The sequence below is a fragment of the Mauremys mutica genome, chromosome 23 (genome assembly GCF_020497125.1).
Source record: "Mauremys mutica isolate MM-2020 ecotype Southern chromosome 23, ASM2049712v1, whole genome shotgun sequence".
NCBI classification, from domain to species: Eukaryota; Metazoa; Chordata; order Testudines; family Geoemydidae; genus Mauremys; species Mauremys mutica.
Genome location: NC_059094.1, coordinates 7,278,756 through 7,305,677, shown reverse-complemented (window position 1 = coordinate 7,305,677; position 26,922 = coordinate 7,278,756). Strand labels below are relative to the sequence as shown.

At 46.2% G+C, this 26,922-nt stretch overlaps 1 protein-coding gene, 1 long non-coding RNA gene and 1 other non-coding gene across 12 annotated transcripts in view; 1 reads left to right on the top strand and 2 right to left on the bottom strand.

Annotated features, from left to right (window-relative positions):
• The window catches only part of PUM1 (pumilio RNA binding family member 1), a 125,603-nt gene that overhangs the window by 3,046 nt on the left and 95,635 nt on the right, over window positions 1-26,922 (bottom strand). For 6 of the 10 annotated variants that reach the window (XM_044997702.1, XM_044997701.1, XM_044997706.1 and 3 more), the window contains 9 exons: window positions 26,388-26,684; window positions 25,356-25,592; window positions 15,241-15,508; window positions 14,604-14,733; window positions 13,209-13,343; window positions 11,588-11,725; window positions 9,364-9,489; window positions 7,795-7,916; window positions 5,801-5,993 (listed from right to left, as the gene is read on the bottom strand). In XM_044997702.1, coding sequence (XP_044853637.1) covers window positions 5,801-5,993; window positions 7,795-7,916; window positions 9,364-9,489; window positions 11,588-11,725; window positions 13,209-13,343; window positions 14,604-14,733; window positions 15,241-15,508; window positions 25,356-25,592; window positions 26,388-26,684 — 1,646 coding nt within the window. The remainder of the gene's footprint in view (window positions 1-5,800; window positions 5,994-7,794; window positions 7,917-9,363; window positions 9,490-11,587; window positions 11,726-13,208; window positions 13,344-14,603; window positions 14,734-15,240; window positions 15,509-25,355; window positions 25,593-26,387; window positions 26,685-26,922) is intronic. The other 4 variants (XM_044997711.1, XM_044997705.1, XM_044997708.1 and 1 more) reach the window with 1 other exon arrangement.
• Window positions 5,144-5,229, bottom strand: LOC123355601. The gene has a single exon (XR_006575149.1). It is a non-coding gene; the product is annotated as a small nucleolar RNA SNORD103/SNORD85 (small nucleolar RNA).
• LOC123355349 lies at window positions 19,055-25,494 on the top strand. Its single transcript, XR_006575078.1, has 3 exons — window positions 19,055-19,287; window positions 20,677-20,782; window positions 25,360-25,494. It is a non-coding gene; the product is annotated as an uncharacterized LOC123355349 (long non-coding RNA).

Genomic DNA, 26,922 nt, shown 5'->3' with positions numbered 1-26,922 from the left:
ATCCAATAAATCTGTCTTGTAAACATCACAAACCTTTATGCCTTTCTCCTCCTCACCCTAACATTTCCAAAGCAGGTTCAACTGGACAATTTGAAAACAGGCTCTAGAAAACATGCTAACCCTGCAATGGTATTTCTTTTTGGCGTATTCCTCAACAGCCTGCATCCGTGATACTTCTTTGAGTTTTCACCATCAAATCTGGTAATTGTATATGGGTTAATGTTTTGGCCATTTTCTTGTTTGTTAAAATTCATTTATTGTTTTTATATTATAATGGCATCACATCAATAAACTGGCTGTAGAAAACTCCCATTAAAACAATCTACAAGCAAAGTCCATTATTCTGAATGAGCCCAGGAGAAGATGGCTTTTTAAAATGTAATCTATGTTAATATGCCCATGACAGTTACACAGAAACCTAATTAGCTGCTTATTCTGATCAAAGGAAAGGAACTGGTTTGACAGAAGGAAGCACAAGGTACTAACACCCCCCACCCCACCCCCAGTGACAGCATAGCTATCGCAGAATTATATGCTGGTATAAACCACCACCTCCAGAATAAAATTCCATTACACCTCTACCCCGATATAACGCTGTCCTCGGGAGCCAAAAAATCTTACTGCGTTATATCGAACTTGCTTTGATCTGCCGGAGCACGCAGCCCCCCCACCACCCCCAGAGCGCTGCTTTACCGCGTTATATCCAAATTCGTGTTATATTGGGTCATGTTATATCGGGGTTGAGGTGTATTCCAGATTATCTACTGCCAAGATGGAGGGAGTAATTAAGCCCTGTTCAGAATTTTAGCCTTTGCTTGTAGATTTTTTTATTCCACCATAACTATACCAGTTAACTTCCCCAAGCAGACAAGCCCATACACTGTGGTGTACAAATTACATACATGCTCCTTTCATTTTAAAGAAACACTGGCTGGTCAAATGACCTAATGTCTAGCGTCAATTCTCAAAGGAGTGTAAAGGAATTCAATTTCATTAGGATTTGGTACCTGACTCCCTTGGGCTCCACTGAAAATCCCAGCATTTAGATTTTCCATTCTCATGTTAGCAGCTCTCATAATTTTATTATTAGTCTAACTATAATTGGTGTTTTTCATATAGCTCCAGGCCCTGGAGTTTTGTGATTGTATGAAAATCTCAGATGTAGGGGGAGTTTTTTAAAACAAGTTTCTATCCCTTATGGATGTAGAGAAAAGCTTGAAAAAAGACAGTTACCTTTTCCGTACTAGCGTTCTCCGAGATGTGTTGCTTGTGTCTATTCCACAGTAGGTGTGCGTGCTGGCCACATGCAGCAGTGCCGGAAGTTTTCCCCCTAGCAGTACCCGTAGAAGAGCGCCCCAGAGATCCCTGGAGTGGCGTCTCCACGGTGCTGTATAAGGGGAGCTGCGCGCTCCCCCCACCCTCAGTTCCTTCCTGCCAGACAACTCCGACAGCGGGAAAGGAGGGCGGGATGTGGAATAGACATGAGCAACACATCGCGAAGAACACCAGTTACGGAATTTTCTTCCTCGAGTGATTGCCCATGTATTCCACAATAGGTGATTCCGAGCTAGATATGTTGGCGGTGGGAGGAGTTCACAAACTGTCAGGACGGAGAACAGCCCTGCCAAACCCGGCGTCCTCCCTGGTCTGGGAGACGGTCGCATAGTGCGAGGTGAACACGTGAACTGAAGACCACGTGGCAGCCCCACAAATGTCCTGAATGGGGACATGGGCCAAAAAGGCAGGTGACGTGGCCTGTCCCAAGTCGAGCGCTTTCACAACTGGTGGCGGAGGGATTCCCGCCAGGTCATAACAGGTACGGATGCACGAGGTGATCCAGTCGGAGAGGCTCTGGCTGGAGATCGGCCAACCTTTCATGCCCTCGGCCAAGGCGATGAACAGTTGCGAGGACTTTCTAAATGGCTTAGTCTGCTCCAGGTAGAAAGCCAGAGCCTGTCTCACATCTAGCATGGAGACGGCGCTCCTCACTGGACGCGTGGGGCTTGGGGCAGAGGACCGGCAGAAAAATGTCCTGACCCATGTGGTAGGCGGAGACCACCTTCAGGAGGAATGAAGGGTGTGGGCTGAGCTGGATCTTATCCTTATGAAACACCATGTACGGGGGCTCGGAGATCAGGGCCCTGAGCTCCGAGACCCACCTGGTCGACGTCATCGCAACAAGGAAGGCCACCTTCCACCAGAGGTGTGACCAGGAACACGTGGCTAGCGGTTCAAATGGGGGCCCCATGAGAGGGGCCAACACCACTGCAGGACAGGGGGCCTAACATATGTGAAGAGACGATCCACCCCTTAAGGAATCGGCCAATCACAGCATGGGAGAATACCATGTGGCCTTGCACCGGCAGATGGAAGGCCGACATGGCCGCCAGGTGCACCTTGACTGACGAGGGCACCAGGCCCTGGGCTCTAAGGTGGAGGAGATAGTCCAGAATAAGCTGGATCAGGGCAGCCACTGGGGAAACACCCTGCTCGTCTGCCCATCTGGAAAACCGCAACCACTTTGCCAAGTAGGCTCGGCACATGGAGGATTGCCTGCTTTCTAGAACGAAGCTTGATGCCACCCTTTTTAAGAGCTCTTAGCAGGCCCTAAAGTCCTCCTGCGGGATGGAGGGAGATGGGGCCATAATCACCTCATTCGGGGAAGGTGAGGCAGCCAGTGCCGTACTCTGAATGTCTACCAGCACCGGAGGGTCCACCACCTGGTCGGTCTCCAGGGACAGTGCAGAGGATGTACGTCTCATCGACTCCTTCCTTGGAAGCTATGGAAAGGGAGGCTGATGGTCCTTCTGAGGCTCCAGCCACTGAGCGAGCCCCCACCAGGGGCTGCGTTGGGGGCCACGGTGCCCAATGGTACCATTGGGCCAGCCACGGTGCCCGGTGCCTCTGACGGAGCTGGTTGTTTGGCCTGGCTGGCCTGGCCCATCGATGGATGACTACAAAGGGAGGCCAGGCTTACATATGACTTGCCACTATCCCCGGACCGGGTGGAGCGGCGGTGCTAGGAGTGGTGGTGCTGGGAGAGAAGCCAACCACAGGACCGCAATCCTGACATGGAGGATCGGTACCATCAGTAACAGCTGCTCCACGATCAGCTCCGATGGGCAGACCCGTGACAGCGAGATGCCAGTGATCAACGCCCGGGGCTGCGGAGGTGGTGCCGTGGCGGGGTCCTGGTGCGAGACGCCGAACAGGAATGACGTCGACGTCCGTGCCATGACTGGCTACGATAACCCCTCCGAGACGAGGACCTTTGGTGACGTCTGCCTCAGTCCTGTTGGGCGTTCGCTCCTTGAGCAGGAGCGGTGCCAAGAGTCTCGGGTCAGACACAACCCAACCAGACAGTCTGGTGGGCGTCAAGGGCGATCCACGTGGACTCTGCCCTGAACGGATGCTGGGCGGCAAACGGTGTCAGGAATGTTCCCTCGACTGAGACCGGTACTGAGAGGGGGCGACTACCGAGATCCCAGCGGCGGCTTGCCTCTGGAGCGCGGGGCCAACATCGGCGGTGCTTCTGGTACCGGCATGGACATAACATCCTGGGCCGCTTGCAGGGCCTCCTGTGTGGAGGGCATCTGGACAGGCCTGCTCTGAATGGGCCAGGCTACTCCGCTCGACTTGAGTCAGAGGCCTAGAGGCCAGTGGGGATCGAGGACTGCCCAACATGGGTCTAGCCTCTGTCCCAGGTTTACTCCGGTGCTGCGGCGAAGAAGGCCTCTTCCTAGCCTTCTTGGCATGCCCCATGGACAGGGAGTGGTGCCGATTGGTCGATGGCGCCAAAGGGTTGCCGCAAACTGACACTGCGGTGCCTGGTGCTGACTCGGAGCGGCATGTCGGAGCCGGGGTCAGTGCCGACTCCATCAGAATAGCCTGAAGCCTAATGTCCCTTTCTCTCTTGGCCTGAGGCTTAAATGACTTGCAAATCTTGCAGTGATTGCTGAGATAGGTTCCCCCAAACAGCTCAGACAGTCCGCGTGCGGATCACTCAGTGGCACAGATCGCCTACAACTTATAATCATAGAATCTCAGGGTTGGAAGGGACCTCAGGAGGTATCTAGTCCAACCCCTGCTCAAAGCAGGACCAATCCCCAGACAGATTTTTGCCCCAGATCCCTGAATGGCCCCCTCAAGGATTGAACTCACAACCCTGGGTTTAGCAGGCCAATGCTCAAACCACTGAGCTATCCCTCCCCCCCTTAGTGTTGCACAACTTAAAGCCCGGGACGCAGGGCATACCCTGGCCCAGGCACTCTAAACTAAACTCAACTAATTAACTATAGGTACCATACACTGAACAGACGGGCAGGTTTGGGGACGAGCTACAGCACAGCTGGAGCAAAGTGGTTCCGAAGCATCTTCACTGGCAGCAAGAAGGAACTGGGGAGAAGGGGGGGAGTGTGCAGCGCCCCTTATACTGCGCCATGGAGATGCCACTCTAGGGGTCGCTGGAGCGCTCCCCAAGAGGTACTGCTAGGGGAAAAACTTCCGGCACCGGTGCACATAGCGAGCACACACACCTATTGTAGAATACACATGAGCAACCACTCAAAGAAGAACACAACGGCTAAAGGTTCTAAAAAACAGAAAGCAAATAAAAAGCCCAACATTATTATTTTTAAAATCTCATTATTTTGAAATCAAGGTTGGTAGCATTGCAATATTCAAGATAAAAATTGTTTCCTTTTTAAAACAAAAACAAATACAATCTTGCAACCTTTGTAAACTCGAACCCTGCAACAGTGTACTAATGCCTGAGAATCTGAAACAGATTCAAAACTGACAAACAAAAGTGACTAATGTGTTAACTCACCAAGCTCAGAAAAATGCAGAATGCAAACAGTGCAACTAAAGATAGGAAGCAAAATTGAGTTTTAAATTTTATTAATCTAAGGTGTTCTTACATTTGTTTAAAAGTAATTCTTAATCTGACACTAGCTTTTTTAATGCAGTGTATTCTGCATACTCAAATGGATGAAGTCTATACACTCCATAGCATAATAGTTACATTAAGTTTTAAAGAAAGTCTCTTTAAAGTGCTGCTGTAATGCTTCAGTATGAAATGACAAACACAGTGACTGTCCTGAGAATTCCTGTTAACAGCTCTGGATTCAGCTGTTTCTAGAAGTCTGGCTCAGCTCCTCTGAGTACACGGTGAGGTTCTCATTATTGAACAGCGTTCTCAGTGAGGGCAAGTGTGTCATCATCGCCAGACCTCTGAAACGTACCTGAATTTCAACACGTCTAGCTGGCTTTGTTACAGCCCAAATTGTATCAGCACTTTTGTTATAAATCCCCATGTTCACATGTATGTAAGTAGGCCAGAAAAGACTGGCAAAGACGCTGGATGAATTTTACCTCCATGTGTGTAAATGGTGTACCTGCTAGGAGGGAGAAAGCAATGGCAGTCCTTGGGAGGAGACAAGTATCAGTCACTCTACAGAGATAGATATAGGCTTGAGACACCAGCTTTCAGGGAATATTTTTAGGATCTCAGGACTGCCTCCCAACTCTCAAGATTTTTGAAAGTGCCAGGATCAGCGCCATGCACAGCTCACTAAATACCAGCTTTATCAGGAGGAATTTCTCATTCTTACTGCCACAGATTAATGAATTCATATTAGAGTGTAACACTAGGAAAACAATGCTTGACAACCTGACTGATAGGTTGCTCTCTGAAGAGGTTTAAGTTCCACCCACTTAGATCTTCGTGCTACACACTCCAAAATCTATGATGATTCCAAAGCACAAAGCCCATTGTTAGCAACTGGTGGCAACTGCTTACCTTGTGCATGACAATCTTCCGCTGAGCTGGTTCTGCCACATCAATCATTTTCTGTACCACGTAGTTGGCATACTGATCTTTCATCATGGTGTACAAGGCACTGTGAGGGCCGTCGTTCATAGTACACACCTCATCAATCAGCATGGCCCGCTCCGTGCGGGAGGCGTGAGTAACACATTTCTCTACAACGTTGCTGCAACACAAGAAGGTGGTAGTATGTCACCCCACAATATCCAGACTTAACTTTCCACTCAACCCCAGAGGGATGATCTTGGGTCTCTAACCAAGAATGGCCATTAGGAAAACCAAGAAGTGCTGGTCTGGAAATTCAGCAGCATGACATTTTGGATTCTTGACCAAAGAACTTTTGGTTTCTATTTAAGGACAAAGCTCAAAAGGCTCACACAGAATAATATTTAAAAGTTCGTCCACAAACTTTGATCTGGAAAACTCACAAGAACAAGGAGTGGGGCAAGATTTCCAGGACTTCCCGGTTTGGGCTGAGATGCATACATCCAAGAGCAGTCTGTCTAGAACTGCTCTTCCACATCCTGAGCAAAGCTAGGAAGCACAGAAGCACATGCAAAAAATGGACAACATTTACAGCACTATTTCAAACCTTGCATTTGATAAGAGATTTGAGCAAAGGATCAACTCAGGTCTTATTTCATCCAAATTAACTTGTGCATCCCTAGTCTGAAAGCCTATAGTGTAAGATTTTAAGTGTAGGTCTATCCTGTACCACATCCATCACAGTGGTATCTGAGTTGTCCTTAGCATGTCCCTCTTAGCACTGTATTTCAACCTGAAAGGAGATCCCAGGTTAGAACAGGGAAATGCAAGATAACTAAGGGAGGGATTTGATATCTTAGCATGGGTGAACACCTTCCATAAATTACTCTGTGGTTTGATAGGAAGGGACATGACTGCTCTTGTCTGTCATCTCTGGAACTCCAAGTTTAAAATATGACACAGGAAAAGTGAAAAGGGTTTGCTGGTCTCAACTTCTATTCTAGAGGATCTGGGTTTATAGCACAAAATCACTAAGTGATTTGCCACAACTCTCGCGCACTGCACAGGGGAGACAATGAACTGATTAACACTCTGCATGGGAGATGGTTAGTACACCACAGTAAGGCAAGCCAGGGAGGAAGCAATTTGGAATAACTGTGTTAAGATACTTCCCTGGCACCTGACCACACTTTACCCAACGCTTGCCAATACAACATTCGTTAGCGTTACAAAGTACCATTTAATCATTCACAAAGGGTGAAAAATTTAATCTTATAGAAGCTCAGATGCTACATATTTAAGAGGCTAGAAACAGGCACTAGAGGATTCTGCAAATGCAGCTAATGTGGCCTACTGGTTAGAGCAGGTAACTGGGAATCAAGACCCCTAGGTTTTATTCCCCACTCATAGTCTGATGTCTGGCATGACATGTAACCTCCAGGTGCCTCAGTTACCTCAGGTATAAGATGGTTATAAATTGAAACTTTCCTCACAAGGGGCGGGGAGGCTTAATTCGTGTAAGCAAAGCACTGAGACTCTTCAGTGAAAGGTGTTATAAGGCAGGGAAGAATTTCTATAATAAAATAACCAACTCCTGGGGACCAGCCAGGCAGTCTAGTGGCAGTGAAATGCTCTAGGCTGCTGTTCGAGTGAGCCCGCAGCAAGCCAATGCAGGTGCAGTGTTAAGAGACTTGAAAAGAGCTGTGTTCTACTCTTCTTGGTTAAACACGAGAGCTTGAAATAGGGTAACACTTGGACATCCTCCTCCTTTCTATAAACGGATAGCCACCTAACTGGGGTCAAATGCTTTTTCAATTTTCCCATTCACATATAGCTGATTTTTAAGCAGAGAACTGTACATTACACAATACTGTCATTATGATTATGCTGCTGCTGCTGCTGCCGCCATCTTCTGGCATGCTCGTACATATAGGAAAAACAGTGTTTTTATAGGATTTGGACTTTACTAAGCAAATGCAAACCTGGCAAATTTATGTTGACTCAACACGAGCACGTTGCCTCTAATTTCTGCTACAATCTTGCTTTTGTCCTCAGGCCGACCATGTTCTAGTACATGCTGGATAACATAGTTCCCATATTGATCCTGTAACAAAGTGTATAGAAACCATTAACACTGAACCAGCTCCCTCTGCTAATAAGTTTTGTAAACTTTAGTTTAACTACGCACTAATTAGCCCATAATTAGCTTAAATGATAAAAATCAATATTTCTACTGCTAGAGAAGGTCACATTCTAAAATTTTAATATGATGTAAAACACTAACTCTGTGCCAATTATAATCCAAAATAATTGGTTCCTGAGCATGAAGCATGTTGATTATACTAACTGCTTACCGAAAGAAACCATTTCAAATGTCCTCAGCCTCCAAGTTCTAGAATCCCGAAACACCTACACTAGAATGCTCATAGTTCACAGAGCCAATCCCTTGTCCTCACTTCACATCCCTTCTTGAGACACTCCCCCCCCATACCGTAACACTCATTGAGAAATGAGAATGGCTGGTGTATGACCTGCCAGTGAGTCAATCATTTCTTTTCTTCACTTTTCAAAAGGCTAAAAAGCTTTGATGCTTCCACTGTGCACACAGAAGGTCTAGCGACACGACAGCGGGGCGGGTGCTCCCCAGCCTGGGTTGGAGCCATGCGCTAGCTCTGCACATGGCTTTGGCGGGCAGCATGGCTAGTGGCTCAGACTAGTCCCCTGAGTACCAATACCCCTGACGCCCTAGGTACGGACTCAGGAGGCTAGCCTGAACTGCTGGCCATGCTGCCTCAGCTACACTGCTAGTTTACCATGCTGGCTTGAGCACAACTAGTGCATGTCTGTCTATGCATGCGGAGAACCACTCTTCCACATACCGCCTAGACCAGGGGCTCTCAGCCTTTCCAGATGACTGCACCCCTTTCAGGAGTCTGATTTGTCTTGAGTAGCCCCCAAGTTTCACCTCCCTTAAAAAACGACTTGCTTACAAAATCAGACATAGAAATACAGAAGTGTCACAGCACACTAGCACTGAAAAATTGCTCACTTTCTAATTTTTACCATATAATTATAACAATAAATCTATTTCAGTATAAACATTGTACTTACACTGCAGTGTATAGTATATGGAGCAGTACATACAAGTCACTGTCTGTATGAAATTTTAGTTTGTACTGACTTCGCTAGTGCTTTTTACGTAGCCTGCTGTAAAACTAGGCAAATCTCTAGATGAGTTGATGTACCCCGTGGAAGACCTCTGTGTCCCCCTGGTTGAGAACCGCTGGCCTAGGCATACCCTTAGATTAAAATACTTGCAATCTTGGGTTCCTTTAATGCTGCCACCCTTGTCTTCTCTGTCCTCCCCTGATTGTGGGCTACACCCCATTACATCTTGTCCCTAGTTAGAGACCGTTACTCCCCGAGGAAGGAGCTGTACATCTGTACAGCCCTGGCCATGCCAGAGCCCCAAATCCAGGAACTTCCATAATACAGAGCGGTAACCAGACCAGGCTGTGCAGCAACCTCCCTCCCAGCTCCTGCCCCACTACCTGCACAAGTTGCTCGGTGTGCTGATGAAGCTCCTCCAGGATGGGAAGAGTCTGCTCAGGCAGACAGTGCTCGAGGATCCGCTGAATCACACGACAGCCGTATGGATGTGTAGATAACGCGAATACCTGCAGTCAATAGATACAAGTCAGCACAGGAAACACTTCTCTTAGTCCCACTTTTTGAAGCTTAAGCATTCTTTATAATTGAATAGAAAAGTGATGGTAAAACTAGCACCGTCCTAGTCACTGAATCTGTTCCTCACATGTAACCAAAATTATGACTGAATGATTCCTAGTGCTCAGGTCTTCTGAGTCCCACTTTACTGTTCGATCTACCAGGCCACAATGTAAGTAGTAAGGCTACATTGATGTCACAGAATCCATGACTTCCAGAGACCTCCAGGACATTTTCTGCTTCAGCCCCAGGGTTCCTGTGAGGGGCAAAAGCCTCCTGAGGCTGCCCCCGCCTCTTACAGGGTTCCGGCGACAGCCTCTGAGGCCCCCCCCCCCCGGCAGAGTTCCGGCGACAGCCTTGTACCACTGGCTTGCTGGGTGGCCTTGGGCAAGCCACGTCTGTGCCTCAGTTTCCCCTTTTGTAAAATGGGGATAATGATATTAACCTTCCTTGTAAAGCACTTTACAAGAGCCGGGCGTTATTATAGAGATTGTTTTATAACTTTCTAGATACTTTATGTTGGTTATCAACTATAGTTACATGCCAAAAATTATGTAAGAAGTCCCTTAAAGAGGTGACAGGTAAAAAAGCTTAGTGGAGGGCAAAGTACATTCTGTCCTTCAATCAGAACTGAGGACACACAATAAAATACACTGATAACGGAATTTCCTCAACTCTCAGGGTTTATTTCACTACCTTACCATCTCATTGTAGGGTTACCAGGTGTCAAAGAATCTTCTCTCTTCCCAAAGTATCAGAATGGATTGGGAAGAACTCACCTCCCTACTCATTCTAGCACTCCTGCTCAACTTGTTATTTATAGCAAAATATTCTCTTCTGCTGTTTAAAACCAATTAACACAAAGCCACTACTCTATCTGAGCCTAATGGACTATAATAATGTTAATAAAAAGCTTCTTCTGAGTTGAACAAGCACACAAAAACCTCTTCAAAGGCAGTTAAATTCTGAGATGATCTTGAGGTGCTATGTTTACTCTTTCAGTATAAAGTCCAGATGGAACTGGCTCACTTCACAAGATGAGAGAGGATTTTCTAACTGCCAATGTCTGGGATCTAAGTTTCTAGCTATACTCTTTCTGACTTTTAGATTGCCTCCTGCATTGCTACTCCACTGGAAGAGTTAGAACGTAGCTGGCTAGCTTGCTAAGGAACATGGCCGGCTAGAATCTTGCTTGCTGTCCTATAGCTGACTGGCTTTGCAATGCTAATGGTAATAAGCAAACTGGGTGTGTTAGTAAAGAAAGATGCAACTTGAAAACATCCATAGAGCAGACTCAAGGTATAAGGTGGTGGTTTTTTAACCGCTGCTTTTCTAACCAGAAGTGCACTTTAAAATGTAAGTGAAATTATGACTGAAAGATTCCTAGCATCAAAACAAAAACTCACTTTCAGGCTGGGATTTCATCCTTCAGCTTCAATTCAAAGCCAATTATGGCAGCAGAGTTGGAGACACTTAAAATAGGGATTTTATAATGAAAAGGTCAAGATAACTGAACTACAATAGCACAAATAAAGACTGCTACATAATTAAATGGTTATTCATAAGTATACTAGCCAGGAGTTCCAGGAATGGAATGGGGCAGAAATGGCTCTCGCTCTCTGGAGGCAAATTAAACTTCCTGGCCCACAACTGGACCTCTGGGAAAGCTTTATCAAAACAAATGTCATGATGAAAATGTATTAGCCCAGCCACAAAGCACACTCATCATCCTAACTAGGAAGACTGATGGAAAAACACTAATAGTTCACCCACCAACCAAAATATGACTTGTTCCAGGGAAATAGATTTGTGCCAGGTTGCTCTATGTGATATATCTGCAGGCAAAAGGACAATGCTTGTGACTGACGAAGTGTCCAGCCATATTTTATTGCTAAATTCTTCCCAAAGGCGTTTGCAGGAAACAAAATGTTAAAGCTGAAAACCCAAAGCTCTGAGTGAGTTATAGCGTCTAAGCTTCTGTTCAAAGTGATACTAAATAACACAAATAATGAGGCTCAACATTTTATTTCTAGCTTCTCAAGAACTTACCTGCCCCTTAAATGCATCAATGATAAATTGCAGGGACTGAGGCTGTACACACTCAATACACTTCTGCACCACGTGATTACCATTCTGGTCTTTCACACACTTCAGTACATGGCCATCTAACTCCCGGACCATCTCATTCTATTGGGAAGAAAGACAGATACAAACAGAAAGCATCCCCGAAGTTCAGAGCTGACAAATATCCATGCAGAATCTTCATTAATAACCAAAACACCAAACAAAAAAACCCCTACCCTAAGGACATCCACGCTAACTCTAAAGTTTAAACGTCCTCCATGAAGAACTTAGTTGTGTCTCATCACTACGCAATGATAGTTTTTCCAATAGCTGATGATGCTGTGACGATGCTATGCTGTAAGCTTACTGTGCTACACAGATAACTAATAAAAAGCCATTTATGATTACAAAATTAGGTGAAGCAGTTGTCTAGTTAAGGAACAACTGACAAGCATCCTGTCTCAAACATTCATATGCATTGCAGTTAGCATTCATACGAATAATACAGAATGCAGAGAACTTACATTCAAAAAAATCTGAAGTGAAACTACATGAGAAATACTTTAGTCATTAATGAAATGCAGCCATCTCTGGATAATTATTCAGAGCACAGCAATGCCAAACAATAGCACAGGACAAAGTGAGTGGAACTTAGGTAAGATTAATCTAATTATAATAGGTGTTTAGGCGACAGAGGAGCTAACAGCTCCACTCTTGTAAAACATGATATGGAATCTATAAAAACAAAGAACGGTCAGGATTTCACTTTTACAACTGAGCCAAACGATGCCACTTTCAGGATCAGAGAACCCCTTCACACCATCCTGGGGCATTAATTCAGCAAAGACCTAGACCGATAGTAACGTCTCTTGGGCCCACACCACGATTTCTTGCAGCACAACTACTCCTCCCTATCACCGTGCTGAAGAAATAGCTCAGGCCTGACCCGAAGGGAATATACTTCTAAATTAAAAATTGAAATGGGATTTAATAAGCCAATGAGAGATCCTTAAATTGTGATTCCCAAAAATCTTTGGAGCTGGATCACGCACTGCATTTCTCATTTTAAATATCGACATTGTTAATGAAATCCTGGATGAGGAAATGGGACCTTTGCCAGCCTGTTCGCAGCAGAATCTAGGGTGTCTAATACTTGGTCTCTCTGGCCTTGGAAAGAATAAAGAATTCCTCCCAAATACGCAACAGTGCGTTACATAGATAGCTGATGTTGAAAGGCAGGATTCTGACCCTTACATTAATGCAGCAAGGTCCTGCTGAGTGCTAAAAGGCAACACCTTGGGAACTGTTTGCTCGGAGGGATTTAAATAGAGGTCTCCCAATTCACTATCAACCTCCCCATGTGCCACATTACAATGTGATTACAGGGAACACTGGAAATTGTTTAACTGTGAGATGGCACAGTCTGATGGCACTCCTTGTCTGCAATGGATCCACAGAATGTCACACACTTATCATGCATGTGAAACATCACATATATACCACAAACCAAATCAAAGGAAAATCAGTGACAGACAAAAACAACGCATCAAGTACCAAACAGCAAGAAACATTCAACATCAAGAAGAAAGTTAAAATGGAAACTTACAATTACCTGCTGGTCTGGGGGGATAAACTCAAGAGCCTTCTGGATAACTCTACAGCCGTACATCTGCAAAGCCAGGGACAGAACGTGCCCACGGATACGTTCTGCCAAGGCCAACTTCTGATCAAGGCTGCCAAACTAGAAAGGAGGACAGACACTGTTGTTCTAAGATGCATCAAACCCTTGCGTAGCCCAGGAATAGACTGGGAGAGGAGGGGCAGTAAGCAGTTTGTAAATGTTTAAGTCTCTGGTTTCGCATTTCAAAGCTCTGGCCGAGCATGCTGAGTCCCTGAAAGAACTGCATGCTCTCTGGGCGTGTACCGTACGGGGAGGTGTCTGTGTTTCAGACGTGCCTGATACATTCACCAAGTCAAGCGGTAAAGGTACTGAACCCACCACATTCAGACATATATAGCAGCTGATTAACACAGCGACACTGAAAAAGTTCCTGGAAAGCCCATGCATTCCATGATCCTGGAAGCAAGTCCAAGTGACCTGGGAGAAATGGAGATTCCAGGAAGGAGAGGTAGGATAATTTATTCAGCTTTGCTGCTTCGGAGAACCTCTACTTCAATAACAGTGGGACTAAAAACACGACTTGCAGACTAGCTGAGTGATGTGTTGCAGATACAGTAGGAAGGAACTCCCACAACACTTTCTGCCTTAGCCTGTGGTAACGTCCCATGTCCCAGAGGTGCATGTGCTTGAAAAAAAGAGGTGAGAGTATGAGTGACCTATTAGGAGCCTAAAGGAACTACCACCCAAATCCTAATGAAATTCAACGAGAGCTGGGCCTTTTACTCTCTTAAACCCCTTTGAAAATCCCAAACTCAATTTGCTTTCCTATTGAAACAAAATGCTCCCTCTTAACTACGTTGTGTATTAGAGAGACAAGGTGGGTGAGGTAATATCTTTTACTGAAACAACTTCTGTTGGTGAGTGAGACAAGCTTTTAAACTACACAGAGCTCTTCCTCTTCCCTCCTAACCACAGCCAAGAAGGAAGCAAACCAGCTTTGTTAAGATGCAGTTCACTGGAGAGGTTTATACTTTGTTCCTAAATATGTGGAGTATGGACAGTTCAGCAGTGCCAACATGTGCCTTTGGAAATAGAGGCAAGTGACGTCCTTGTAGAGGATCTAGGCACATCCGGATGGGAGAATTTTTAAAGAAAGATATCTGACACTTGGTGCATCCTAAAGGCAAAAGAAGTACTCTTCAGAAGCGTTTCAGAGCCCCAGGCCTGAGTCACCCCAGTAAGGAGAATTTAGCAGCCTGTCAGTGCTGAGCAATCTCCTACCCTTGCATTTGATGGCAGGGTCTTTACAGAGCTACCCTCCAGCACCCCAGATTAGTTCCTGTGGGACAGGGACTAGCAAAGAAGGGAATGAAAACTCACTTCAAAGAACTTCTGTATGACGTAATTGCCAAACACATCGACCATCAGCTGGTAAGCGGCCTGCAGGATTTCATTGAACACAAGCTGGCGCTCAGCAGGGGTGGCACGCTCCAGTTTCAGCTGAATAAACCTGAGGAACAGGATTGGTGGGCTGTTATAATTCAAAGAGCTACTGGCACCATAACTCCCTCACTGTACTTGTTCTACTAAAAACCTATTTCAAAGCTCCATGTTGCTCAAAATAAACCGAGTTCTATTCAGTGCCGATTTGACACTCTAGGTGATGGCACAAGCATAAATATCCCAAGAATCTCCCCGCTGCACAGCAAAGCACATCCTGATGCAGGGTTACTGGTTACTGCCTGCTTGGACAGCCCTTTGAATACTGGGAGCATGAAGTGATGCAGGTTAACTATGTAATGAGAATGCTCCTATTTACACACAAAGCACTTGGGAGCAAACACTGGTGGCAGAGCATCTACAAAAAGGAGTGTGAGAGTGAAGCTACTTGGTTGGACAGTTTCCACGCCTGTGTAGCGCCCTCCTGCTTTTGGGCTTCCGATGTCCACTGCACACTGAGCTGATCAAGAAGGGACTGTCCTAAAAGTGTCATATTGTGTATTGTTTTTAATCCCACCTGGATCCATGCTGATCCTGGGAAAACTCCATGATGTGCCCGGCAATCTCCCTGAGCTGCAGGTTAGGGTACCGGTTATTGCGGAAGTCTTCGAGCAGCCTGCTTCGGCCAGAGGGCATGACGTCCGACATCCCGTAGCGCAGGCGAGAGGAGGGGAAGAGTGTGCTGCTGGGGCTGAAGAGGCTAGAGGCACTGCTTGCGCTGCGGTACTTGGCTTCAGCTCCAGGGGCAGCGGAGATGTAGCGGCCGCTACCATTTGTGAGCCCTCCTGTGGGTCACAAAAATGAGGCTGTTTCAAACGCCAAAGGTGAGCAGCCGAATGCCTGGGCTCCAAACAGAGACAGGAGCTCTGCGTAACACTACTTCTATGCTATTCCTAGTCCAGCTGAACTGGTTTGCGGGCAACTGTTCTGGAAGACAGACTGGGCAAACTGTCCCAGAAAACAGTTTAGCTAGGGCTGTGTTTAAGCCTGGTTCTTTAACCCGGCACTTTTGTATTTAAACAGAACCGCCTACAGATTTCAGTGGGGAGTTTGGCTTAAAACAGATAAGGCCTTTGGGTCCTGAGACTGTTTAAAGGAGTCTAAAAATCTGACATGCTGCCAGTTCCATGTCTTTCCCGTCTACCACAATACGACGACTGTCTGCATCCCCTTCTGACTCTCCTAGCCCGTCCAGGGCCCACCCTGTACTTTAAAGTCCCTTTTAAGGACTACGTAGTGTAGCAATATGGACAAGTGCGAAAGGGGATCATCTGTATTTCCACTAGTGGCAGCCCTTGCTAATGCAACAGGAATTTAGTAGCTTTTAAAGTTGCAAGAGTGGGGCCCATCTTGGACTGTCTCCCCCAGGACGAGGCAGGCCGCCAAAGCTACTTTTACAACTTTAAAGGGATCCTCAGGTACATTAGACGTGTTTCAGATACATCGGCTCCCAAGTCTCCCTGTCAACTTGTGTGGTTTTTCAATCATATTTTCCTAGTTTTCCCAATGTTTTTCTCTCCTCTGTTGCCGTGTGAAACGACCCACTCAAAATAAACCGACTATACAAGAAAACAGTGAAATTCAACACAATGAGCTGCCAAGTGCACAAAAGAAACAGAATTATTTATTTTCCACTACTGTCTTTCAGTTAGTGATTTTACCTCGTATTGATTAACGGGAGTCCTACTGTCCCTTCAATACACGTTTCACTGGGAAACCTCGGTGAGCAAATATCAAGATTGAAAAGGTTTTAAGCTTTCAAAAATACCCCTGAATGATTATCTCTCTGTTAGGAGAAGCGGGGAAGAGTTTAGGATTGAGGGGATGCACAGGTGGATGGAAAGTGACTTAAACCCCCCCAAACACTGTTTCTTTATCCATAACTGTAAATTCTCATAAAGTTCCATCAACTGTTATGAACTCACTCAGTCCTGTCACCCACTCAGCTTTGCTGAAGACTTTTCCCCTTTATATACAGCAGTGTTGTCTCTCAACCCTTTTGATACCAGGGACCGGCGTGCTGCCTTCCTAACCTGGGGACCAGTCATTGAGAAATACTGATATAAAGCAGAGGTTCTCAAACTGTGGTCCGTGGACCACCAGTGGTCCGCGAGCTCCAGTCAGGTGGTCCACGGATAGGTCCCTCGCCTAGGCGGCCGCACACAAAAAAATGAAGGGCCCACACCTAATTAGTGGAGCCGTGCAGGCGTGGCTCTACTAATTAGGTGCCTGGACCCTGGAGAAGACGCACATGTAAGGTGAGGTGGTGGCCTTGGGGGGAATATGGGGTGGGGGAAAGGGGGCAGTGGAGTGAGAAGAGGGCATGGAGGGAATTTGGGACGCGCAGGGCTGCGGCAGCCAGAGAAAGAGGCAACTTTACCCAGCTCCAGGGCTGCAGCTTCCGGGGAGAGATGGCCCTCCTTCCCAGCCCCATCTAGGGGACTGCTGCGGTGGGGGAGAGAGGGAGAGACCCCCTCCTTCCCAGCGCCAGCTATGGGGCTGCAGCAGCAGGGGAGAGAGGGGCACATCCATCACATTAGAAAGGTAAAACTACTGATATTAAAATATGAGTTGTGCTTTCATTTCAACAAAAAAAAGGTTTATTATTATTAAGTTTTTTTTAATATAGCACTTTCATCCAAAGCGTTTTACAATTGCTAGCTAACGGTACAAACAACATTTGGAAAGATCATTAAGTGGTCCGCCGAGACCCTCAGCAATTTTCAAGTGGGCCACACAAAAAAAAAAATTGAGAACCACTGATATACAGGACCCAGGCTCCCTCTAGTGGACAGCTGTTGCAACTCATCTTGAGGAACAAGATTTTACTATGTGGTTCAGAGAAGGACATTCTTATCCAAGTGGAACCCAGTCTGCAAGGCCAGTATGGTGGCAGAGAGGAACACGGTGCCTCAAAATCCAATAAGGCCTCTCTGACAGGGAGGTGGAGGAGAAAGGCGGCGAGTGATGCATACATCTGTAGGCCTGCCCACCTGAAAAGCACGCCTCCTTTTGCCAAGCTTGCAGCTGCCAGTGCCGGGAACAAAATTAACTGCGCTTTCCCATGGCAGTTAGTGAAGAGGTTCCCTGATAGGAAGCATCCCGTGGGAGTCAAGTAACTGAAAATGGTCTCATTGAGTTCCCACTCCCCTGGCAAGAATCTCCTTGACTGTTCAGCTTCTTCTGGATGCAAGGGGCATATATGAAAATGCACCATCCTGCACACCCCAGGAGAGAGAAGAGCTCTCTCATTTTCTATGTGCACTGTGGCTAGCTGAGCAGGAATTCTGGGAGAAAGTGAGCCGATGGCATTCCTGACTACTGGCACGTCCAGGAAATGTATGCTTTACCAGCACTCCCTCCCAAACTAGTTCCCATGTAGGTCATTTTCCATCTGAAGTGGCATCTGATGAATACATCTGATGGGACGGTCTGATAGCTACTTCTCAGAGAGATGCTTGCAATCGGGACCCTGGGTGATTTTCATACTTAGCTGGGAAGCCCAAAGTTCTTCATTGTATCACTCTGGATAGTCCAATTGTCCAATCAGACATCCCAAAGTTAAAGCCCACCTCAAACCGAGTCCGTGCACACTACCATAATCACCAAGTTCTGAAGCCTGGTGGGTTCTGGGGCCAGAAGGGATCAGTGTAAATTTTTGAAAACTGTCTTTAGAACAGATCGCTATGATGTGGCCCATCCTGAAATGGGCACTCACATGTACAATAGCCTACGATGGAATCAATGAGCTCTTCTCTCCGCTCATAATGAAACCAACCTGGAGCAGGGCGCAGGTGGTTACTTCTTATGCAATGGGAATTTATCAGGAGATTGTTTAAGGCAGGGGTCGGCAACCTCTCAGAAGTGCTGTGCCGAGTCTTCATTTATTCACTCTAATTTAAGGTTTCGAGTGCCAGTCATACATTTGAACGTTTTTAGAAGGTCTCTTTCTATAAGTCTATAATATAGAACTAAACGATTGTTGTATCACAACAAGGTATTTAAAATATTCAAGAAGCTTCATTTAAAATTAAATTAAAATGCAGAGCCCCCCGGACCGGTGGACAGGGCCCGGGCAGCGTGAGTGTCACTGAAAATCAGCTCGCGTGCCATCCTCGGCACATGTGCCATAGGCTGCCTACCCCTGGTCTAAGGAATGGCAGATTTATACTCCCTGAGGTGTGCTACGAGACCAGAACCACCATTGTCTTTGTGAAGACTTAGTGTTGATGGCCTGAATGGCATAGCTCCAAATGCTGACCCACTATGGGGAGCCATAACAACTATTGTGACACTCTCTCTCTGATACAGTTATACAGAAGTAGAGGTCTTACACACACACACACACACACACCTCGCTCCTAATTTTGAATCATAAGGGTTAATGTTTCTATTTGAAAGTCTTATTCTTCTGTTGGAGGGGCTGAGAAAGGGCAAACCAGAGACCAGTCACAAAGCCTCACATCTTTTTAGAGACTAAAAATAAGCCATGAATTAAAGACCCTGACTTCTACTTTGAAGAGGGACAAGGAAAATTATTTTGACATCCTGCTCCTGAACAGAGGTAACTGCAATTGTTGATCTTTTCAAAGGGTTCAACGGGACAAGTGGGATTTGAAGACTGTATGGGAGGGGGTTCTCCGATAACAGTAAGCAGCGCTAGATTGTGCGGGTAACACTGCAGCCCATTTGATTTCTGGAGCTCAGAAAAAGACCAGACACTGACGTTTCGCAGCCTTCCTTCTAGGCTGGTGCATAACTGGGAGTACAAGGTCTCGTTGTCAGAGTTGTTGTTGAAGCAAGGTTGGATGTGATCTTGCAGATTCCTGCTGATAAAGTAACTTCTGGTGCAGGTGCAGTGTGAAAGAGCCTACTGGGCAGACTTGTTGTAGAACATAAACCAGTATACGAAGGGCAAAAATCCTCCAGACGGGATCTAGAGAGTCCCTGGAGGAACCGAGGTGGCATTATCTTGGTCTATTTTGAAGACCCTTGAAAAGCTTTGCAAGTGGCTCTCCAGAAAGTCTGAATCAATCCAATGGTGCTCGTATCAGACTGGAGGTGGCATCTGCATCCAGTGTCCTAAGCACATATTACCGCAAGCCAGAATTACACAACAGGGAAGGTGAACTGGCACCTGCCCTGTCATATAAATGACAGGTCTAGGATGGTCTTACCTCCTTGAGCAGGGCAGAGGGCCTGGCTGAGGCTTGCTCAATTTGGGGTTGGAGTGAGAAGACATGGCTCCTTCAGAATGTCTGGGTAAGAGGGAATCAACAGACAGAGAGAGCAAGACGACAGCTTCTGTATCCTGGCTTTGGGTAGTGAGGACATCTGAGGCAGAAGCAGCTATCCCAGCACTGACTGTGCTGAACCAGTCAAGACACTTCCCACTTCAGGCAGTAACTTTTTTGCTGGGTTTCTCCTCAGTGCCTGCTGGGACATGGTAGGGGACTCAGGAGTTAATCTGATGGCACTGTTTTATTCAAGAGCCAGCCAGAGAGATACTGAGGTGGTGAATTCAAGGTACTCAGGAGCTATGCAAGGGAGGGCACAGGCCTCTGGAGCAGCAAAGCGGCAGCTGCAGCCACACTGCTCTAACTGTTCCTGGAAGCAGCACTTGGGGATTGGGTCACCTGCAGGGTCTCCAGGCTGCTCGGAATGGCGGAACTGCTGGAATGAAAGCTATTCCCAGCAGAAGGGCAATGAAAAGGCGGCTCTCTGAGAAACAGCCAGCTGTGACTCTCACCAAGGGAGACACTGAACTTGGGCAGGTGGGTGATATGCAGTGGTTGTCCACTAGAGGGCACCTGGAGCCAGTTTAAAAAGCAAAAGGAGTTTTCAAACCAAACTGCCTCGGAAGCTGCCAGGAAGGGCAGGATTACCCAGCAGTAACACCATACCAGCTGATTAACACTTCTCATTGGTGATCTTTTTGTACAATCTATTGCAGAGCCCTGAAGTGTGCCACTAACTGCAGCAGAACATCCAGCATGAAAACCCATTACATCAATCACAGCTAAAGACTTGTCTACACTGAGAAATTAATTCAGATTAAGGTAGGGTGTGAACTTCAAGCAGAATAGCTATTCCTGACTAACTCTCTGTGTAGACAATCTTATTCTGGAATAAAAGCATCCACACAGGAATTTAATCTGGGTAGTTAATCAGGACTAACTCTCAATGAAGACAAACCCTAAAGATTCACCAACTTTCTGAGCACCTCTTTCTCCCAACCCTGCAAAGGAGGGATTACCACACATTACATGTCTACATTATAGCCTCATTATGTGCTACAGGAATTTAAATAGCAAAGTTTCCACCGAGAGCCACAACATGCAAGACTTCAAAATTTGACAGCTCTCTCTCCTACATGTCTGCAAGAATCTCTATGTTCTGCAATGGAATTTGAGAGGTTAGAAGAAAAAAAATATTTTGTGCAACCTAAGGCACCAGCAGAAACACTACTGGAGGGAGACTGGTTATGTATACTGAACTAAAACCCATGGAGGTAGCGTTACAATAATATGTTTATCTTGCCTGTGCAAATATTGTACTTTTGAGTTGTGGTATAATCATCATCTAACTCACGCAGGGCCTCTCTCTTTCAGTCTCTCTTTGTGGGCTAGTTCCCGAACTGCTTCCCTACAGTCTGCGGTACTTGGTACTGCCCAAATAACTCACAAGATCACAATGCCAGAAAGAACCAGTTTGGTTAAATATAAGCCATATTTCACAGCTATGATATCGTCAGACAGCTGAGAGAGCGGGGATGAATCTTCCTGGTTTGTTCAGCACTCAGTAAGAGAGAATACGTCACTTCCCAGTTACAAGACCAAAGCTATGACATGGCTCAGGGCACGTCTACACTACAAACTTAAGTCGACCAATGATAGGTCCACATACAGCCACCGCAGTAATTACTTAACTTCCTTCTTTCTGTGGTGCGCGTCCTCACCACGAGCGCTTCTGCTGACAGAAGAGAAGCGGGGGGGGGGGGGGGGGGCGCTGAGAGCCAAGGCTCTTAGCTCTGCGTAGCTCCCTGCTAGGAACTTGGCAGCCCCCCGGCCCTTGGCTCCCCGCTGGGAACACAGCAGCTGCCTGGGCTCCATGGCGGGAGCCCAGGCAGCAGCCAGGCTCCCAGCTGGGACCTGGGCTCCTGGCTCCCTTGTCAATGTCACGGCTCCACACCTCTTGGGGAGGTGGAGTTATTGGGTCGGTGGAGTAGGGCACTTACATCGGCAGAAGCCAGGCTATCGTGTAGACACTGACATAACTCTGTAGTGAAGACCAGAGCTAAATAAAGGACAAACCTGGAACAACTCATACCATTTAACCAACAGGATTGCTGATTCTAAACGCACTCAAACCTCAACCTTACCTACCATCATCGCATTGTGGTCCTGAAACAAAGTTGCTTTGCAATAACTTATTTTTTCTTCAAGTTGATACATTGGTAGAACTTTATTCTACACCAAGCTTCTCTTTTGCAAACTGATTAGGAACAGGTGGTTTAATAATTCCTTATAACTGGCCCAGCTGTCTGAAATCTTCACTGAGATGAGAGTTCCTTCCTTTCCCCATCAGAAACTATTAGGCTCTAAAGGGGATGAGGCCAGACTCTGCACTAAGTAAAGATGATGAATCCAATGTTATCAGATGATAATTAAATCATCCCCAAACTCAAAGTGAACTGGGCATCCACTAATATGACAACAGCTTTCACTAGACTGTGAACACCCAAAGCCCCATTCTGCAGTCACTGCATGACAGACGGGTGGAAGAAGCTCACTTAATTTTAACACCCAAATTGAGTTTGCATTAAAAAAATAAAAAAATAAATTTAAAAAAAATCTAAATGGCTAACAAACAAATGTTATGGAGAACAGCCATACGCAGGAGAGCAAATAATTTGTACAGGAACTGCTCTTAAATCACCTTTCAGCCTGTGTAACTACTGGGCAGAGAATCAGCCACAGTGAATATGTGGCTAGGAGCAGAGTTTTTTAGGGAGGTGGGGGTGGGGGGAGAGCCATCAGAGTTCCTTTCTGGCTGCTTTTAGGAAATGGCATAAGGCCCATTTATTTAGGCAGGCTTATACTTGACTTTTTTTTTTTTTTTTTTGGTGTGCCCTTCCTTCTTTTCCACTGTGTGTTCAAAAAAGAACGACTGTATAGAGTCGTTCATAAGCCGACTGTTTTTAGTAAAGGAGGGACGCACCAGAGAAGGGGGTCGGCTTATGAAGGGGGATAGAGAGGGAGAGGTGGGACACTGCCCCTCCCCCCAACAGAGGGAGCAGGGAGAGGCAGCACAGCCAGAAGGGAAGAGGCAGGGCCAGAGTGTGTCTGCTTCTGGCCATGCTGCTCTCCCCCCAGCAGGTGAAACAGCTGCAGCTCCGCGGTTCAGCCCCACCCCCCAGAGCAGGCTGCGGGTGCCGCCCGGCTCCCCAGATAAGGTGGGAAGGGAAGGGATGGGGAGAGTGGGGGTCCCGGGCTGGGGTCATGGGGGTAGGGGGGTCACAGGGGTTACTCCCCTGACCCCCAGCTTCTCCCCCCAAAGAAATTTCCCTACCAGTTGCTGTCCCAGCCCGTCAGGGTAAGCAGCTGGCGCAGCAGGACACTTTATTTACTAAGGTTTACCTCAGCGCCTGCAGACGCTCGAGGTAAACAAACCATCATCTCGGCCTACCAGCAGCTTATCCTGATGACCGGGAGCCAAAGTTTGCTGACCCCTGAATTATAGGGTCGACTTATGAATGGGTCATAAAAAATTTCTATTTTTACTTATCCACCTTGGAGGGGGGCAGGGTGTCGGCTTATAAACGAATCGGTTTATGATGGAGTATATAACGTTAATAAGTTCCTGGAGGACAGGTCCATCAGTGGCTATTAGCCAGGATGGGCAGGAATGGTGTCCCTAGCCTCCGATTGCCAGAAGCTGGGCATGGGCAACAGGGGATGGATGGATGGATCACTCGATGATTCCCTGTTCTGTTCATTCCCTCTGGGGCACCTGGCATTGGCCATCGTCGGCAGACAGGATACTAGGCTAGATGGACCTTTGGTCTGACCAAGTGTGGCCGTTCTTATGTTCTTATCTTTGGATTGATTAATCCCTTCCCTGTTCCCCGTACTAAAACGGGAATATTGTTCCCTTTTGTTTGTTTGGCTGAGGGCAATAGTCCTGCCCTTGTGTCAGACTCTGTTTCTAGATGGTCGATCTTCAGCTCCTATTTTAATGTTTTGTATGGATTTTACTTTGGGACATTTAGCTTCAGTCTGATGAGCACTTCACAACTATACAAAATAAAATCTACCTTTCCAAATGTATTCAACCCCTGGAAAGCTTCAGGTTATACAAACTCCTCTCTCTCATATCGAAACTGAAACGTCACCTTCACGGCTACTGTATCATAACCCCTCTGTGCTCAAAGTCTTATATACTACACAAGTACGCTATTAAATACTAAATACAATGCTCGTGTAGACCAGGAATGTGCTAAATACCGAGATACACAAACTAAATTATAAAATATACGTGATAGACTTGTGGAAGGCGCTCACTTAATTTCAACACCCTGGTGCTGAAAGGTGCCTGCAATGGGAGATCTGTTCTAAATATTCGGAGATTTGCCAATCTGGATGTGTGTGTTCATATGAAGAGTCAAAACAAGGTAATAACCTGAATATTGAATAATTTCCTATTTTGTACAACACATTATAACGGAAAAACAGTTAGTCATTGGTGCCCTGAATCACTCTAGAGGAGTGAATTCTCTCATGTGGGAAGGCAGTGCTTACAAGCCCATCATTCACATATGAACACACACATTATTTAGTTTAGTATATTATGAATTTTAGTCCAACAATTTTCTATATATTTTTGTACATTCAATGTCTACAACTCGTTTCATTTCAATTTTTTCTAGGCACAATTTTAAAAGTTGTTTTTAATGACATTTCTTATAGAATTATTTAAGTCCTGGCTGGCCAAGGATGTCTTCATATAGCAATATACTAAACTCAACATCCAACTATGAATCTTCTTTTGATAGGCCACATCAATGTGAAATTTTCATCAACCGAATAGCTAAACATAACACAACATAAAACTAATGCTGCTCCAGAAATTGCTACATTTGGTATAAAATATGAGATTGCTTTATAATCTACTAATTCCTTATTCAACAATCTTTAACCTACAGGTTAAAGGATATCTTAAAACATCTGAAAAGGTTATGGGTCAAGCCTACCTGCCATTTTTAAAAAAAAACAAATAATAATGCTTGACACTTTTAATGTGCTTTTCTTCCATGCACTCAAAATGATTTAGGAAGGTAGTTGAGTATTACTTCCAGTTTAGAGATGGGAGAGATGGGAAACTGGGGCACCGAAACTTGCATAAAATCAGAGTGAATCCCTGGAAAAGCCAGGACTAGAACACAGCTCTTCCAACTCCCTGTTCAGAGTTCAGTCTGGTGTGTGAAAGTAGCAGGTCTGCTATAAAAATACCAGGTGTGGATGGTTCCCAGAGTGTGCTCATCTTACCTAAATAATTACGCAGTAGTTTAATTCTCAGCGTGGAGAGAGAGTTCACCAGTAATTATTTCCATATTGGGATAATATTCCTTACCCAGGTTTAAACTTGAAGAGGATCCATGTGAAGATAAGGAAGGTGGTGGAGTCTGAGAATGGCCAGGTCCTTGACTGGGAAGAGGCATACCAACAGGCCCAGGAGAGGAGGAAAAGCCGAGCCCGTTATAAAAACTGTGTCCAATAGGTGTCAAACTGCTGGATGTCCTCTTGTACAGGTCGCTGCTCCCTGTAAGGGAGTCTCGGCGGGAGCCACTGCCAGTGTTAGAGTTTGCAACTGAAATGGGAGAGAATAAAACTAAATGAAATTTACAAACCATTCAGGGTGATGGGAGTGTTGAAAAGTGTGTAATAAACAGAAAAATGCACCGGTGTCCACTTTAACTGCTTGGCACAGGGCTCCTCTTTTCATAAGTTAATGGGAATTATGAATATGCAGCCTCTGGCACAATCAGTCCCTAGGACGGTTTCCATCAATGCAAAGAGGCTACCTGGCCCAATGCCAAGTTTGTTTAGTAGCATTTGTTGATCTAGTATCTCTAATACACTACCCATAAAAAAGGATTTTTACAGTAAAACACTGACGGCTCTTGGAGCTAGTAGGGGCCCAACAATGTAGCTTGTTCAGCCTCAGGTGAAGAGGGTTTGTGTCACCCTTGAATGAGCCTATTTGAACTATCAGGCACGGATGGGCTGTGGACGGAAACAACATCCACCCTGTTCAGCCAGGGGAGAGGTCACAGGATGATGAAGAACTTCCCCTCAAGAGCACTACAGTATTAACCACAGGAACTGGCAGGCTGGATCAGATCAAGCCTCCATCTAGCTCAAACTGCTTTCTCAGAGCGGACAATACTAGATGCTGTAGAGGAAGGTAAAAGAACCCCATGAAGACACAATTAGAACCTGTCTAATAAGGGAAATTTCTGTCTAGCCCCAGGTGGAAGTTGGCATAAGCCCTAAAACAGAAGGTTTGTATCAGCCTGGGCGTTCCATAATCGATACTCAACAAGCACATTCAGCTGTGTTCTGAGCTGTTCCATCTCCCCAAGAGACCAGCTGACACGCCTACCTGCCGTTCCAAAACCTCCCAGCGCAGATCCCAGTGTGGCCCCAAGAGAGCTGCTGCTTCCGAAGCCAAGGGAAGTGTTGGCAGCCTGGGCAGAGCCCTGAGAGAAGAGCGAGCTGCTCTGGGAATTGCTGCTCAGAGAGTTGTTGCCATAAAATGAGCTGGATGCCAGGTTGTTGGTGGGCTGCTGCTGGGGTTGGGGCTGAGGCTGCTGAGTTCCTAAGGGGCGAAATGGTCCATTTGTTGTTCCTGCCAGACCACCAGCTGCACCATTGGCTGAAGCTGCAGCTGCTGCAACCGCTGTAGAAAAGCAATTAAACAATATAGTCTAAAACAATCCATGTTGGGGCTTAGAACTAGCAGATCCCATTTATTTACTAGTGATTTTATTTACTACTCTTCCCTCTGGCTGATATTCACCCCTGTGCAGGGAGTTGTCACAAAACGTATACACTTTCCACTTAAGCACCATGCAGTGCTGCATAGGCCTTGTGTTGATCTTCTGTCTCTTGTTACACAGCTGTGGTTTGAAATCACT